General features: G+C 58.7%; 1 protein-coding gene across 2 annotated transcripts in view; it reads right to left on the bottom strand.

Annotated features, from left to right (window-relative positions):
- STAB1 (stabilin 1) overlaps positions 1–16,627 on the bottom strand; it is a 27,784-nt gene extending 11,157 nt beyond the window's left edge. Inside the window, exons 1-31 of one of the 2 annotated variants that reach the window (XM_047776226.1) lie at positions 16,536–16,627; positions 15,860–16,012; positions 15,615–15,719; positions 11,440–11,576; positions 11,010–11,125; positions 10,742–10,827; positions 10,601–10,670; positions 10,146–10,241; positions 9,737–9,847; positions 9,283–9,479; positions 8,933–9,063; positions 8,639–8,766; positions 8,267–8,346; positions 7,905–8,042; positions 7,626–7,766; positions 7,424–7,486; positions 7,012–7,125; positions 6,882–6,935; positions 6,567–6,647; positions 6,017–6,175; positions 5,532–5,594; positions 5,201–5,296; positions 4,863–4,949; positions 3,965–4,076; positions 3,307–3,493; positions 3,114–3,207; positions 2,846–3,004; positions 1,466–1,561; positions 443–538; positions 264–311; positions 10–140 (exon numbers count right to left, since the gene is read on the bottom strand). In XM_047776226.1, coding sequence (XP_047632182.1) covers positions 10–140; positions 264–311; positions 443–538; positions 1,466–1,561; positions 2,846–3,004; positions 3,114–3,207; positions 3,307–3,493; positions 3,965–4,076; positions 4,863–4,949; positions 5,201–5,296; positions 5,532–5,594; positions 6,017–6,175; positions 6,567–6,647; positions 6,882–6,935; positions 7,012–7,125; positions 7,424–7,486; positions 7,626–7,766; positions 7,905–8,042; positions 8,267–8,346; positions 8,639–8,766; positions 8,933–9,063; positions 9,283–9,479; positions 9,737–9,847; positions 10,146–10,241; positions 10,601–10,670; positions 10,742–10,827; positions 11,010–11,125; positions 11,440–11,576; positions 15,615–15,719; positions 15,860–15,877 — 3,194 coding nt within the window. In that variant the 5' untranslated portion in view covers positions 15,878–16,012; positions 16,536–16,627. The remainder of the gene's footprint in view (positions 1–9; positions 141–263; positions 312–442; positions 539–1,465; positions 1,562–2,845; positions 3,005–3,113; positions 3,208–3,306; positions 3,494–3,964; positions 4,077–4,862; positions 4,950–5,200; positions 5,297–5,531; positions 5,595–6,016; positions 6,176–6,566; positions 6,648–6,881; positions 6,936–7,011; positions 7,126–7,423; positions 7,487–7,625; positions 7,767–7,904; positions 8,043–8,266; positions 8,347–8,638; positions 8,767–8,932; positions 9,064–9,282; positions 9,480–9,736; positions 9,848–10,145; positions 10,242–10,600; positions 10,671–10,741; positions 10,828–11,009; positions 11,126–11,439; positions 11,577–15,614; positions 15,720–15,859; positions 16,013–16,535) is intronic. The other variant, XM_047776232.1, reaches the window with a different exon arrangement.

Here is a 16,627-nt window from a genome sequence, read left to right as displayed (position 1 = left end):
GCAGCGCACCTGACCAGTTGTGGCAGCATCCTTGGCTGCAGCCAGAAAGCCTGGTCCTCAGGGCTAAGCCTACTGATGGCAGATTCGGAGGGCACCAGGGCTGTGACTCGGCTGTCAGCAGGAAGAGTGATGCCGGCCCCCTGTGCACAATGTGCAGGGGGACAGGAGTGATGAAGTCACCTCTCCCAGCCTCCAGGTCTGCCCCCAGCCCCCAGCCCGTGGAGCTATTACGTGGCCTCCTGGGTTTGAGCCCCCAGTCCTACCTTGATCCACTGATAGAAGACAGAGAAGTGGGCATTTGCCTCCAACTCCTGAGAGGAGGGAAAAATCTGACATCACAGTCCAGGGACAAACTTGAGTCCCCTCCCACCAGGACCCTGAGGACAGCCCCTTCCCACGAAGACATGGCAGTGCTCCTCTGCAAGCATAAGGAACCACTCACCTGGAATATGTTTCCATAGCAGCTGAAGCCATCACCCCCATAGCCAGGGGGGCATGTGCAGACCCGCTGACCTCCCCCCACTGCCCTGCAGGTGGCCTGTGGTTGGGGGGGGGCAGAGAGACACAGCTTCCATTCAGCACCCATGTGGCAAGTGGGACAGCACACATCCTCCATCTCCCTGTTCACCCTGGCCCCTCCTCCTGCTGTCTGCCTGTCCGGCTACCCCTCCCCACCATCTGTCTCTCCATCCATCCAGTCCCTATGCACGTTCCTCCTTTGCTGTCCCTGGCCCTGCTCTCCAACACCACTGAGCATCTGACATGAGTTACCCCCACCCTGTATGACAGGGGACTCAGAGAAGCCCAGGGTGTGTGGGAGCACCCAGGAGGCCCTGGGCCCCCAGGAGAGGCCTGAACTAAGAGCAGGAGGAGCCCAAGATGCCATGAAGGAGGCCTTCTGGAATACACAGGCAGAGGGGTGGCAGTGTTAGAGCAGAGGGAGGTCAGGGACAGCAAGGAGTTTGGAGCAGCTGGAGGAACATGAGTCAGGGGTGGGGGGCAGGGGCTGGGGCCTCATAAGGAGGAACAAAAGCTCTGTCCTGTGGGTGAGCAGGTGACAGGTTTGGTCTTGAGGTTTAGAAAGATCTCAATCCCGGAGTTCCCATCATGGTGCAGCGGAAATGAATCCGACTAGGAAACATGAGGTTGCAGATTCAATCCCTGGCCTCGCTCAGGGGGTTAAGGATCCGGCATTGCTGTGAGCTGTGGTGTAGGTTGAAGACGCAGCTCGGATCCCGCATTGCTGTGGCTCTGGCATAGGATAGCGGCTACAGCTCTGATTAGACCCCTAGCCTGGGAACCTCCATATGCCTCAGGTGCAGCCCTAAAAGGACAAAAGACAAAAGACAAAAAAAAAAAAAAAAAAGAAAGAAAGATCCCAATCCCGACCAGAGACGGGGACAGTGCTGCAGCTGAGGCCTATCCCTGAAGGCTCCCCTGGGCCCAGAGCCCGCTCCCTGCTCACCAGGTCATGGCAGCCTCCGTTGCCTGCCCGGCAGGGGTCAATGGGACTGCACATGTAGCCATCCCCTGCGAATCCCAGCTTGCAGGTGCACCGGCTCTGGAGAGGATGGGGAGCAGAGGGCTTCATCTCACCAGAGGCACGAAACCTCTTCCTCGTCCACTGCTCAGCTCTCGATGGGCGCATTTCCCTTGGAAGGCCTGCTCAGACCCCAGAGGCGTTCCCCCCAGCCCCACTCTTGGAGCTTCATGTTCTAGACATGTTGACTGAGGCCCTTAGGGGAGGCGGCTCCTGGGAGGAGTCCGAGGCAAGGAGACATCCTTGGAGACACGGCACCACTTGGCTCTCAGACCTGAGCCCTGCCAGGCTGTTGAGGTCAGCCGTGTGTGGCGAGTGGGCAGGTTTTGCCAAGGCCAGCCCCAGGGATGGTGCTCGGATCCCACCTCCAAGCCCACCAGCCACCCCGCTTGGCTGTCCTGGTCCCGCCCGCTCAATGCCAGTGTCCCTGGGCTTGTCCACCCTGGAGGTGAGCCAAGAGTAAGACTCTCGCATCTCAGTGGCCCCTCTTTGCATGCTGGGACATTTCCACCTCCTTATTCCACCTCAGGTCTGCACTTTAAAGCTCCTGATGCACTCGCAACACCAGCTCTCAAGCCCATCTGAGTTCTCACGGCTGAGGCCCCAAGGCCGGTGTGCTGGGCCATCATGGAGCAGGAAGACAGGGAGCCCCGCAGGTCCCTGTACAGGCCTGGGCCACGTGGAGGCTGACCCTGAGCCAGTCAGATTCCTAAGTGTGTATTAGCTTCTTCAATGCCAGCCCATCCTCTGGCTCATCAGGCCTGATGGGCTGCATGTGGAAGGCTCCAGGGTCTAAGATCCTGTGACTCGAGTCTGAACACAGAGCTCCATGAGTCTAAAGATTTGAGGAAATCACTCCCCTTGGATAGGGGTCTCTCTCTGCTTTGCTCAGTATTGAATTCCTAAATCTCAGTAGCAACTAGTACATAACAGGTGCTCAGTGACATGTGGGAAACCAGCCAGTGTGTGAATGTGCTGTCAGCAGCCAGTGGCCGCAGTGGCCACTTAGAGCAGAGAACTCGTAGATTCTCGGTTAGGAGAGTCCACATCACTGAGAGATAGGAGTCACAGCCTTAGACTGGCACTGGCACATGGCTTCCTTTACAACTATTGTGACCTTCACGTTGCTTCCAGCACCTATCCGCTACTTCCAGACTGTACAGTATTTCAGGGCTGGATGTTCATTTGTGTCTGATGTTTGAGACCTTGAGCTTGAGATCTTGGAGTGGACATTCCTAGAGTCACATGGGCTCAGGAGAGAGTCCCCCACCCCACCTTGCTCTCTTGGGGTCCCTTGCACCTCACCTGCCCGGGACCCACATAGCTGCAGAGGGCGTCAGCATGGCAGCCGCCTCGCACATCCAGCTCACACTCGTTGATGGCCACGCAGACACGACCATCCCCACTCCAGCCTTTGTTGCAGGTGCAGTGGTGGGTTCCCTGGGCCCCAGGGACACACTGAGCCTGTGAGAGCCACAGACGCAAGACTCAGTTCTGCCAGGGGCAGGCAGAGGACAAGGGAGTCCCACCTCTCACCCCTGGGTGGGGACATCAGGGAAGGGGCCAGACTGACATTCTCCGAGCATCCGCCCCTGTCTGGGCGGGAGCAGGGGTGGATGGGTGTGCAGGAAAAGCCGTCGCCCTCAAAGCCATCGACACAGAGACACCTGGGGGGTGCATGAGGAGCCTCGATGAGCCTCTGGAAGCTCAGCGCAAACTGACAAGCACGGTCACGCACAGGGCAGGGAAGACATGTGCACACTTACCTGGCAACACCCCCCTGGTTAACACAGCGGGCCAGCGGATGGCACTGCTGGGCCTGTTCTGTGGGCCCACAGTTCATCATGGACTCATTGCAGAAGCGACCACCGAAGCCCGGGGCACATGTGCCATGCTGGCACACACCCCCACTGCCTGGACGGTTGTCACATAGACCATGGACACAGCCGCAGTCTGCAGGAAGATGAAGCAGGGAAACTGAGGCAGGGGCAGGGCTGGCTAGGAGCCCGGATGCAGCTGGGCACCACTAGCAATGGGGCAGCCAGGATAGATTTGACTGCAGGGTCACAAAATCAAAGGTTGTCCCAGACTGGATGGGTGAAAGGAAGCCATGAGAGGGCATTCACTATGTCATGTCACCTTATTCTACCTGCCCTGCTCCCAGCACCACCATCAAGAAGTTCTTCTGTGTGTCTGACCCAAATCCTGTATGCTTTCTATTAAGCTGAGGTTTTCTTCCTGGCATGAGCGAAGGAGACATTTACTTCTGTTTCCAAAACCTTCTTCATGACCACTGGCCTTAACCCTTTCTCCTGAGGCTCTATTTCCCTTCTTGGGAGTCCCCAGCTCCTGCCACCCCCCCCCACCCCCCACCAAACAGACCCTTTTTCTCCCTGGCAGGGAACATGGACCAGGACCACTCACCTTCCTGGCACTGAACTCCATGTTTGTTTGGGTTCGAACAGATATGGCAGGCGACACCCTTGTAGTCTGGGAAGCAGAGGCAGGCCCCATTGCCCTGGACCCCATCACTGCACTGGGGGTGGCCAAGAGGCAGGATCAGTCACAGGGAGGGGATTATCCACATCCTCTCCCCCAACACCCCCTTCTCTCCCCACAGGCTGACTCTGACTCTCTTCCCCTGGAAGAGACCTTCCAAATCACTATTGCTGCCAAAGAACCAGTGCTTAAAAGGCATCTGGTCCTGCAGGTTTCACAGGTGACTTCTGTTTAACCCAGAGACAGGTAACTCCTTTGTCCTTCCATAGCCAGATGCTAGAGCAACCCTCATATTACAAAGTGGCAAAAACACAACACAAAAGAAAACTACTGACAAATAGCCTTTATAAAAATAGATGTAACAATGTATTAATTAATTATTAATTATATTTAATTAATTAATTATTTCTAATTAAAATAGTAAAAATGAAAGTTCCTTTTGCAGCTTAGTAGGTTAAGCATCTGAAATAGTGTCAGTGAGGATGCAGGTTAGATCCCTGGCCTTGCTCAGTGGGTTAAAGATCTGGTGTTGCTGTGGTGTATGTGGCAGACTTGGCTTGGATCTGGCATTGCTGTGGTTGTGGTGCAGGCCTCAGCTGCAGCTCTAATTCGCCCCCTAACCTGGGAACTTCCATATGCCATAGGTGTAACTGTAAAAACAAAAAAAAATAAATAGACATAATTTGGTCCAATTTCCATGTCAAGATGTGAAGAACCCGAGGCTAGAGGCAGGCTTTGCTCAGACACAGAGCCAGTCACCGGCCAACTCAGGAAGGAGCACTTGTTGCCCCCATCCCTCACCCCAGGGAAGAAGGAAACTCACATTGCCTTGGCCATAGCAGGGGTTGGAGAAGCCCCCAGGACACTGTGCACAGTCAGGTCCAAAAAACCCTTTGCAGCAGCCAGGTTTCTATAAGAGAGAACACATCTAAGGATCTGTCCGGAGCCATGCCATACCTCCTGGCCAGGCTGCTTCTGCTCCCTGGTCCAAGGTCTAGAGCAAGGGGGTGGGTGAGGCCCCTCTGACACCCCTTCTCTACCACTGATGTGCAGCACAGCTCTTGGAGGATGGCAGCCCGCCCAGCCCCAGTCTGGGGATCCCAGAGGAGAAGCAAGTGCCCCAGGGCCCCAGGGGGGTGAGTGCCCCGTGCCCAGGCTCACCAGGATGGTCTGGTTGCAATAGTGGGCACAGCCCTTCTTCAGGACGTTGAGTCCGGTAGGGTCATGGATGTAGACACACTCCTCAGGGGAGATGTCCTAGGTGGGCGGTGCCAGGCTGGTCAGCAGGCATGGCTCCCAGGCTGGTCCCCTTCACCAGGCAGCCCTGGTCAAGGGACCTCAGCCCCCTGGGCCCAGCACTCCCACTGTCAGTGGGGCTGAGCCTCCGGGTCCAGCCAAGCCTCCCAGCCCTGCTTCCCCACCCTGGCATAGGGCAGAAAACTTGCTGGGCAGCCAGGAGTCAGCCCCAAGGGCTGGGCCAAGGGATGCTCACCAGCTTCGTGCTGTTGGGGGGGCACATGCTGGTGTTCAGGGCTTGGCAGTCCACACAGGAGCCCTGGGTGGGGCAGGGGAGCAGGGAAAAGGGTGAATCATGGTTTATTTATTCAGCAAACACTAAGGAATTGGCACTGAGCTAACGCCTGAAGTCTGGGAAGGAGTCAGCTCAGGACCAGGGGATGGTGTTCCAGGCAGAGGAAACAGCACAGGCAAAGCCCTGTGGTGGGAGAGCATCATGGGAGAGCAGCACAGGCCTGGGCAGGGAGGCTGGGGACAGGGCTGGAGATGCAGGAGTGATGGCAAAGGGACAATCAGTAGGACTACTGACGGCTGGCTGTGGGGCATCTAGGTGGAACCGTGGGGAATGCGCCCGAGCCCCAGAGCCACCACCAGCCCACCCACTCACTTGGGGAGAACGGAAAAAGCCCTCCGCCCCCGGGAAGATGAGCTCACACAAGGAGGGCTGGGGTCTCGTCTCACCGCCACGACCTTGTGCTGCTCCTCGTTGCAGATCTTGGGCAGGATGGGCAGGATGGTGGGGGGCAGCAGGATGCCCTCCAGCATGTGGATCACACCGTTGGCAGCCAGCACATCCACTCTCCGTAGTGGGACGCCCTCAGGTCCCAGCAGGATGCGTCCCTGTAGCAGAGCCCAGCGTGCATCCTTGGTCTGGCCCCCATCTCTACACTCCGTGTGCTGTCGAAGGCCCAGCCCGCCAGCTACCTCTTCTTCCCTCTCCCTGACAACATCTCCTGCTCTGGCAGAACCAGCTGCCTCCACACTCTGACCCATGTGTTTATGCCGTGTGGAACCCCCCCTCCCCCGTGTGCTCACCCTCCTTCTCTTTGGAGCCCTCCCAGCTTGCTGGGCCCCAAGAGAAGGATTCGATCTATGCCTGCTCCCACATGACCCCACCAAGGCTTGCCCACTGCAGGGCTTGGGGAGCGAAGATGGGTCCAAAAGATGCTCAGCACCTGGCTGGTCATCTCCAGCCCCTCCAGTGGTCCATCCCAGGTGCTGTGATGCTCACCTCCTCAGAAATGTTCACAGCCAGGACCTGGTTTGCCATGGTGAGGACACGGCCCTTGGAGATGAGCTTCTCAACAGTCAGCTAGGTGGAGGAGAGGGTGGCTTAGACCGGGTACTGGCCACAGCACTGGGGCCACTCCCAGTCCTGCCCAGGGGACTTGTAGCTACTGGCTTAGTCCCCAGGCTCTCCTCTGCACTATAAGACTCCAGATAGGTGTGGAGAGGAGAAGGGATCCCTGGAAAGATTGGAACACATAAACCCTCTCATAGCCTAGCAGCAGGTGCAAGCCAGCCCCCCTCCCACAGGACCTCTCACCTGGCCGTGGCTGTAAACGTGGTACCTCACGAGCTCCTGCAGTTTGGAGAGACCCTGACAGGAGAGAGCGCTGGGCTGCTAGAAGCTCTGGTGCCCCATATCCCCAGCCCCTTCTCCCCAGAAAGCTTACCGCCGTGAAGAGGTAGACCAGGCGGCCATCCCGCAAGCCATCCACTGCCTCATTGCTGGGGGCAAAGACTGTGAAGGGCCCAGGCCCATCCAGGAAAGAGGGCAGCCCACAGTTCTGTGGTGGTGAGAAGGCGACTCAGGGGGCTCCGTGGCCAGCCGCCACCTCTGAGCCCTGCCTGGGCCCTGCAGCCCTTAGTCCCCAGGGAAGCCCCACCAGTGTAAGTGGGAGACACTGGCAATAGGTTCATGCTGCCACAGAGCCTCAGGATGGTGACGGGTAGGTTCTAGGATGGATGTGTGGGCAAAGGCCTGTGCTAATGCAGAAGCCCAGATCACTGAGGGTCAAATTCTGGACAATGAGGGGATCCTGGCCCCAGAGATCAGATGGGCTAGGACCTTTCCCTGAGACTCACCTCAAGGATGGTTTCAAACCGGGAGAAGGCCTCGGTGGAGGCAAGGATCTGGCTGATGGTCCTCTGTAGGAGGGGACAAGCATGAGGGCCCCAGAGGGGAAGGAGCTGTGCTCCAGCCCCGGCCCAGACTGCCTCTTGGAACTCAGTGGATGTCAGAGGCCACCCAGAGGCAACGGGCAGGGAGGGGAGGGCACCAGCTTACCGTGGGGTCCTCAGGGAGCTCCGGTGGGGGCTGCCACCGCAGGGCAGTGACCATGTGGAAGACGCCGTTGGCTGCTGGGTAGTTGGCTTTGTGGATGGTGAATGTCTGCTGGGGCTGGTCTTTGTACTGGTAGGTGTATTTCTGCCGAGACATGAGACCTCTGGCTCGGACTGCAAATGCCCACACTTGACCAGAGTCCCACCTTCACACCCACTTTGTCCAGGCTGTGCTCCCCACCCCTGTGACTCCTCTGGCCCCCAGGCTGAGGTCCCTGCTTACCCTGAAGCGGTTGAAAGTGACTGTGATCTCCTGCCCAGCCAGTGTCCACCACGTGCGTGTAGACCGGGTCCCTGATTCCTCTAGCAGGTGCTGCCCTGGGATGATGTGCTGTCTACAGAGCTTCTGGGCAAGGGAGGCCTGCGGGCGCAAGGGGGCTGGGGTGTCGAGTGGGCCCAGGATAGGCAGTCCGCTTCAGGCCACGCTGCCTGAGCAACAGAGGAGACAGGTGGCTTCCCAGGCCTCAGTCCCCCGGGGTGTTTACTGGGGTGGAGAGGGGGGTGGTTAACAGCCCTGAAGCCTGGGGCTGGGGCAAGGGAGGAGGCCAGAGCTAGAGGCCAGCTCCTCGAAAGGCAGGGCCTCACGTTTATGGTCCTGGAGGATATGGACGGCGCCAGCACGGTGAATGGGCCCGAAGTGGTGAGGATCTCCCGGCAGCCCTTGTCTGGAGGCAGGAGAGGGTGCATCAGAATGGGTCTGGGGAGGCCCTCAGGCTTCAGTTTTGGGTTTTGGAGGAGTTGGGGTAGGGGTGTCGGCTCTAGATCTAGGGTAAAAGGGGACATCAGGATCTGGGGGACTAGTTCCCACCTTCATCATGAACCCCATCACAGCCCATTCTCTGCATCCACTGCTCTTGGGCAGAGAAACAAGGCATCTCTGGAGCGTCAGCCCCTCCAACCCTGCCAACAATGCTGGGGCCAAGGGGCAGATCTCAGGCAGGTGGTGGGGTCACACACCCAGCATGTCGAGGGTCACTCTCAGCCGCAGGAACATCATGTTTATCTGGCTGGCCTTCTGCACCTCATGGAGCAGGTGTCCGTAGCAGGCACGCCCATCCCCCACCTCGCCCTCCTTGCACACGCAGCTAGGGGCATGGGTAGATCTGGTGAGGGCAGGGGGCGTGGCCAGGCTCCCCATCCTGGCCCTCACCCACCATCCCCACAGGGCCCTTGAGGTGCACACATTTGTCCCTGCCCAGCCCACCCTTTCTGCTCTGTCCCCGGTGCCCAGCCTGAGGCCCCTATGCCCACCTGGTTGTTCCATCAGGGGTCACCTGGCAGGTGGCTGACCGGTCACAGGAATAGGGGAAGCAGTAGGCAAAGCAGCCGGCGGAGGGATTGTTGTTGATGCTGACCAGGCCCGGCTTACATGAGCAGGAGACCTGGGCCACCCAGCAGGGGCAGGAGGGTGGCAGCACATCCATGAGAATCATGGCATCTGCCACATCCACAGAGCTCTGCTGGGCCCCCACATCCGCCCTCCCAGAAGAGGGCTGTCATCCACTTCCCATTTTACAAATGAGGCAGCTGAACTCCTGGGAGGCCCATGACTTGCCTAGTGGTGAACTGTGGGGCAGGCCCAGCCCAGGGCCCCAGCTCACCTGGCCTGGCCTCCAGTACAGGCATAGGGTGGAGTTGCTGGGGCAGCCACCATTGTTGGTGATGCATGGGTCCTGGGGCATACACACTGTTCCATCACCATAGTAGTTCTCAGGGCAGCGACACTCTGCCTGCCCCCTGGGGCTCACAGAGCACTGGGCAATGGTAGAGCAGGGCGATGACCGGCAAGGGTCAAGGGCTGTCAGGGCAGAGAGCGAGCCCCAGTGAGCCGGGCGCCCAGCAGCCCCATCTTCTCCACAGCCTCCAACCAGGAGGGCCAAAAATGGGGTGAGCAAGATGATCTAGACCTTGGGGACAGGCCCTATTCCCCACCCTCTGGGACAGTTCTCCCTGCCTATAAATAGTAAGCTCTCACTGTTTTGCTGGCTTAAAAAGATGTCCTCCCAGCGCCTGCTCCTCCTGAGCTGGGCTCTGGCCTCTAGGTCATAGACATACCTTCACATTTGCTGCCCTGCTGGGTGTAGCCAGGCAGGCAGCGGCAGGTGGGGGCCTCAGCAGAGCACTGGGAGTTCTGGGGACAGTTCAGGGCTTGGCAGACGGGCAGCTCTGAATAGAGAAGGGAGAGTAATGAGGCAGCTCCAAGTCCCAGGTTGGGGAGGAACGCAGGAGTGAAGATGCCCTGCCCAATTTGCTGTGTCTCTGGCCAGGGCTCCACCCTCTCTGGGCCTCTGGCCAGCAAAGGTTCCAGAGTCATCTTCTTCCTGACAAGCAGCTATGTGCCTATCATACTTTGAAAGAAATTAAGCTGCAAGCAGAGGCCATGCTGAGGCTCGGGTTCCATCCATCCAGCCAGCCTCTCCTGCCCTGGCCACTGCCAAGACCTGCTACCCCAGCAGCTGCTCACCTTGGTCACAGCGGGGTCCAGTGTATCCAGCAAAGCACAGGCAGCTGCCATCCCCGAGCGGGCCATTGAGGCACACGCCATGCACACAGCTGCACACTGGGAGGGACAAGCAGGGAGAGGTGGGAACCTAGCCTCACCCAGAGGCACATGGGGACATTGAGTCCCGGCCCTCTGCATTCCCAGAATGTAGTTCCAGCAGGCACAACCTCAAGAACACAGAGTTGTGATGTAGGACCACAGGGGTGGGGGGACCCAAGGGGAGGCATCTGGCCTGGCCTAGGAGTCCAGGGAGGCCCCCAAGGTTGGCATGTGCAAGGGCTGGAGGTGTGTCCCTAGAGGGGAAGTGTAGGCTGAATAGCTGGAAGGGAGTCTGGGAGGGGCTGGTTATAGGGACTGGGTCCCTGCTGGTCCCCAGGTGGGTGCTGGCTGCTCCCTCCTGCCCCACTGGTGCTCACCCAACTGGCAGTCAGGCCCGAACCGGTTGGGGTCTCTACACTCCTGACAGGCTGAGCCACTGAAGTTTTCCTGGCAGAGGGACGCACCAAGTCAGTGCAGCCCCTCCACGGCCTCCCACCCTGGCCCTGCTGGGCCCTTACCTGGCACACGCAGGTCCCATTCCTGTCTATGCCGTCCAGGCAAGTCCCATGGCCGTGGCACGGGGTCTCAGCACCCCCAGGGCACTCTGTGGATACCCCCAGAACTCAGCTCTGCCCCAAGAACTCTCAATTCACCTGACCCCAGTAGCTCTGGGCAGGGCCCTCCCCCGACCAACTTGGTCCCTCCCCTGGGGGTAGCCAGAGCCAGGTGGCCAAACTGTGCCAGTTGAAGGGGAACACAGGTGGCCTGTGGGACCCTCCCCTGTACCATAGCACTGGGACCCCCAGTAGCCAGGGCAGCAGGCCTTCTGAACCACGTCCTTCCAGCACTCCAGGCTACAGCCGCTCATGGACAACAAAGAGTCCCCCAGCTGCACCTCGTATCTGGGGACAGAAGACAGGCAGGGTGATAGGAGGGGCTGTCCTCTGCCCCATGCCCCGTGGTCTCCCCACACTGGGTTCCCGGGCTCTTACTCTCCCCTCCCTCCTCTCTGCCTGGTCCACAGCAGACACCCAATGAACACCCTTTGCCCCGTACCCTTCTGCTCCTTCCTCCCTGCCTGTCTCTCCCATGGGAGGGGCCAGCCGAGATGCGGATGAGACTCCCTGCCCCACTCCCCAGGCCCGCCAGGCTCTCCTAGCTGCCTTCCACCCCACAAGATGCCCCTGGAAGCCACAAGGATGGGGTGGGTCCCCACCGGCAGTCCTGTGAGATCTTCTCTGGGAACTCCCGAAGCCAGCCCGAGGGACACACCCGCTTCTTGATGGCAGGGCACGGGGTGCAGGGTATACGCGTGACCAGCTTGGTCTTCACATCGCAGCGTCGGGACCTCACCTGGCCACATGTGGGGTTTGGAGTGAGGGGCCTGTGCTCCTTGCAGAGTCCTGACTCTCTTGATGCAGCGAGGCCTAGCACCCCTCTCCCCGCCTTGGTTTCCTGCCTACTCAGCAGGATACAGTGAGGACAGGGGGGAATTTGCCTCTCATAGGCCATCCTTGCCACAGCGTGGCCCTATGTCCACAGCCACGTACCTCTGCCCAGGCCACCACCTGCCTTCTGATGGGAAGAGAATCTGGCCCTTCTGTTCCTCCCCAGCCCAACTGAATCCTGGGTGGGTGGCCCTTGTCCACAGCCACCCAGGAACTTGAACCTAGACTCAACCTAGTGCTCATGTTCACTTTTCATTTAAAAGTCCACACCAAGTGACAGGCTGACACTGTTTGGGAGAACATGGCAAGGCCATCCTCCATCCTTGGGAACAAGCAAGATGTGGACTTTGGCCACGTACCATGGGGCTGGCTCTCTGCTCTGAGCATATCCCCATCTCACTGCCAAATGATCCCCTCGGCCGGCCCAGGGCCCTCTCTGCTGCCCCATGGTCAGAAACCCAGACACCAGGCCCAAGACCCCAAGGCTGGCCTGCACGAGCGGGCATGAGTTTAGGCCAAGCAGTCACATTCTCTGAGCCCTTGTCCAGGCCTGGCCCACAGTCCCACATGCCAGCCAGAACCCATGGGTCCACTGCCAATCACTGGATGGGGAGTACTGGCTGTGAGGGGGCTGAGAGGTCTCAGGGGGCTTCCTGCGGGGGGGTGACAATTGAGTTGGGACCAAAAGGATGCATGAGAATTGGGCAGGGGCAGTGCTCCCACCAGAGGGGACAGGAGAGGCAAAGGCCAGGAAGTTCGAAGGAGAAAACGGCCGTGTGCGACGGGGCAGAGACAGCTGAGGAGAGGCTGGAGAGGGGATGGTGGTAAGGCCAGTGAGGGGTGCTGAAATCAGAGAGGCCCTAGGACTCGGAAAACAGGGGTAGGGCAGGGGGAGAGATGGTGACCTGAGAGCCAAGAAAGCCCTGGGCCTTCTGTCCCACTGGCTGGCCTGTCACAGCTCCACCAAGCCCACCATCACTGAGGCTACCATTATGGCAGCAAAGTCCCAATAAGCTATAGCACTGACCCTGAAGGGGACAGAAGCTAAATTCCTGGTTGTCAGTGGGAGAAAAGGCCACAGGAAAGTGCCTTTTGATGAGAGGTTTTGTGGGCTTGCGGCACAGCCCGGAAAAGCTGACAAGCTCTTATTTAAAAAATGCTGAGCACACTCTGCTCCAAGGGAGGTGAACTCAGAACATCTCTTTCCTAGAACCCAGCCACAGATGTACGACTCTCACGGCAAGAGAAAAGGAGAAATAATGCCTCGACACTTTATTTTGGCATGTGGGCCCCAGGGTCTCTCTCCATTACTGTGATTTGGGCTTTTCCGCTCATGCCTTTGTGGTCTGCAAAGAGGGAAGTTGCTGTGGGCAGCTTCGGGCTGAGCTGTGAGGCTACGCGCTGTGGCCCCACAGCTGAGCCAGGGAGTCACTAGGAAGTTGAGTAACTCCAGGGCCAGGCAGCTGCTGGCTTAGAGCAAAGCTTCAGCCGGCTCCCCTGAGGACCACCTGGCCAGCCAGCCAGAGCTGCCAGTGCCATCACTAGTGGCCCGGGGACCAGCTCTCAGAGGAACATTGGTCAGACTTGGATAAGGGCTCGAGGCAGTGAGAGAGCCCTGTCCTCACTCTTGGGCAGAGTCAGGGAGTTCCATCAAGTCGTGGGTGAGTTAAGGGCATGGGAGGAAGTTGTAGCCTTGTGCCCTGTGGTGGGGTGGACGTTCACAAGGTGCTGCACCTGCAAAGTGCACAAGATGGCTGCACAATGAGTGGCCAAATTGTATTCCTCTCTGGGGACCTCCCTGGAAGTGGGCACTCAGGCCCCTTTGCCCGGTGGCCTAAGAGCACCAGGCCCAGCCCACAACCTCACAGCTAGTCCTGATTAAGCCTGGATCCCGACCAAGGGCTGAATCAGATCTCCACCTTCCCTAAGGCACCTTGGGAACTGTCTGAGCCAGGGGGTTGCTGCCCACTCCCTGCCCTAATTCAGAATTGACTTTACAACACCAGCTCCCCACAGAGACACTGCTGGGGAAGTTGACGAGGCACAAAATGTTAAACCTGTTGTGAGAAGGTGGAAGAAATTCTCCCAAGCTGGGGTCCAGAACCCATACTTCCTCAGAGAGGAAGGGACCCCCAAACTACTTCCCCTTGCCCTGGATCAATGCCCCTCTCCCTTCAAACCTCAGCTTGAGACCACAGGCTCCATAAGCAGCAGCTCACACCTAGCAGAGGAGGTGCCTGGTGAAAAACTGTTGAATGGACAGGTGTTAAGTACCCCTCCTCCAAGAAGCCTTCCCTGCTTATATTCCCTGAAACGTCCTGTGTATGGATTCTGCTCTTCACCGGCTGTGGGACCCAGCAGTCATCCCCTTCCCTCAGAGCCTTAGTTTCCTAATGTTTGCAGTGGGTCTCACCTGACACAAAGTGCTGGGAGTGCTGAGGGACTGAGGGATTGTGAGGGGAGGCTGGCGTTGCTGTGTCCCTGACAGGGACCTGGGACCCTCTTCTCTGGCCCAGGCTGGATGAGTCCCAGCCCCAGAATGCAGACTTAGGTGGTCAGAGCCAAAGGTCTCCAACAACAACAAATCCCTGACCAGAACATGAGGAGGTGGCCTTCGAAATTCCCTTGCATTGTACCTATGACAAAACTGAGGCAGGGAGGGAGCAGAAACCACCTGCGGGGCTTAGCACAGCCTGAAGCCTTCGGCTATTCCACCATCACTGCCACTTTTTCAGCCTCAGATCTGCCTGTCCCCAACCCTGACCTGGCCCTGAAATTCTGGTAAGGGCCTTGTCCCTGCCCCTTCCCTGAGGGACCATAAAGAGGATGAGACAGCACCCAATGGTGGCACACGGCCTGAGTCCCTGTGTTTGTTCTGTCTGGTAGTGGGATCCTGGGCAAGTCCTTTCCTTCTCTGGACCTCAGTCCACCATCAGCAATGTGGGGACAGTAGCAGCTGCCCAGAGTATCAGATGAACTTGGCCTTAAAGGAGAGGATCCTTCAGGCGGAGGCAGGACCCAGCCTGGTGATAGTGGATAGTGAGTCCAAACCTTGGATGGGAGGCTCCTCCAGAAACTCCAGTTGGGACAGTGACCCTACTGTGGGAATTGGGTGGATCTGCAGACAGATCCAGGCAGACTGGAGGGGGCTGGCTTACATGGACCTGAGAGCCGCACACCCAGACCCTGTCCAGGCCTCCCTTGTGGCCAATGGGGAATTGCAGACAGTGGTCCAGAGCGTGGCTCCAGAGTGGAAACGACTTGCCCCTATCATCCTTGGGCCTTGGCTTCTTCAGGCAGAGAACAATAGGGCCCCATTCTCAGGGGCCAGAATGATTTCAGGGGATAATGTCAGGTGTGCCCAGCTGTCCGCTTGATAAACAGCAGCTCTTGGGCTCGAGGGCATTATTGCTGGCTCTTGTTTGCCCAGAGGGCCTGGGGGTGAGTGGACCCCCGCCTCCTCTGGGCACCCTTGGGGCAGGACACAGGCACACATGCACACACACATGTAGCATGCCCACCCAGTGTCCACATGAGCCTCTTGATTTGTCAGTCCTGTGAGGGCTGGGGTGACCACATCTCCTATCTCCAGCCAGGGTGAACTGGACTGCAGTGTGGGCAGGGAGATGGACCTGGCTCTGTACCTTACCCTGTCCTTGGGCTGGGGAGCTCTGGGATGGCTGCCCCCATGTCACCTGGCTGGCTAGCCGGACACAGAGGAGGGCAGGCTGACACATCCTTGCCACCCCAAGTGGCGAGACACAGACCTCAGCCTGAGGAGGTGGGCACAAGAGCCCAGCCCTCTGTCCAGCTCAGAGGAGGTCAGACAAGAACCATCTGTGTCCCCAGCCCCGCATCTGATCTGGACATGCTCCCTCCCTGCTCCCACCACTGGCCAGGAGGTCCTGGATACCACGGCCGCCTGCGACAAGCTCACACTCACCTTCTGCCCCATGATGAAGCTGGATACTGCCAGGAAGAGGGCCAGGAAGCCGAGCAGGAGGCGGCTCCGGGGCCCGGCCATGATTGGTGGTGGCTGGCTGGCTTGCTGTGTAGGACAGAGTCAGGGTGGCCAGTGTGAGGAATGAGCTTGAGGAAGCAGGAACAGTGTGGGCAGGCGGGGCGGAGTGGGCAGGCGCTTTAAAAGCAGTCAGGAGGCCCCGCCAGCTCCCCCCGACAGGAACCCACCAGGATTTCCTCCTGCATATCAGCAGGCTGCAGGCTGAAGGGAAGGTGCTGGCCACTGACCCCCACATGGATGCCTGGGCCCTGCTTGGAGCTTCCTGGCCCAGGACCTTCCTCCTGGCATCACAGCCTCCGAGCCCATCATTATCCACAAGCCTGCGGGATATCAGAGGTTGTGAAGAACGTTCCAGTGTAGATGCAAACAACTCCCCACTTCAAGCACCTGAAAGCCCAGGGTGTTTCATTCAGAGGCTCTGGAGTGAGGGTGGGGATAGGTTCTGAGGGTTGGTGGGGGGGAGGGGGCCCCGGAATCAAGTGTGTCTGCTTCCACCTTTCCAGCTGCTGAGGGCTCTCAGAGGCCTCTGAATCCCTGCTAGCCTCTGTGCCAAGTAGACACCCATCAGACTGCTCCTTCTCTCCCCTGTCCTGCTCGGCCTTCACTGCCGCCGGATGCCCATCCCCATTGTGTTCCCCTGCTGCCCATCTGCCCCAACTCATTCTCCACTCTGCCCTGAGGCTTCCCCCTGCACTCTGGACCCCACTCTGTGCCAGGCTGGCCCCTCTGCCCTCATTGCCTGCTCCCCCACCCCCACTCTGCTCCACCACACGGGCCTTCCTACTCCCTAACCACAGAGTGAGCTCCCTAGGTGCTTTTGCCCCAGATCCTCATAGGACTCACCACAAGGTCCAGGTTAAAGTTCTCCAGCCTTCGCCTTCTCGTAGCACTGGCCACCAGCCGGCACTGGTTTAGTTTATTTTCTGTCTCCCGCT

This window comes from Phacochoerus africanus, chromosome 1, assembly GCF_016906955.1.
Source record: "Phacochoerus africanus isolate WHEZ1 chromosome 1, ROS_Pafr_v1, whole genome shotgun sequence".
In the NCBI taxonomy this organism is placed as follows: Eukaryota; Metazoa; Chordata; class Mammalia; order Artiodactyla; family Suidae; genus Phacochoerus; species Phacochoerus africanus.
This window is presented reverse-complemented; position numbering and strand designations above follow the sequence as displayed.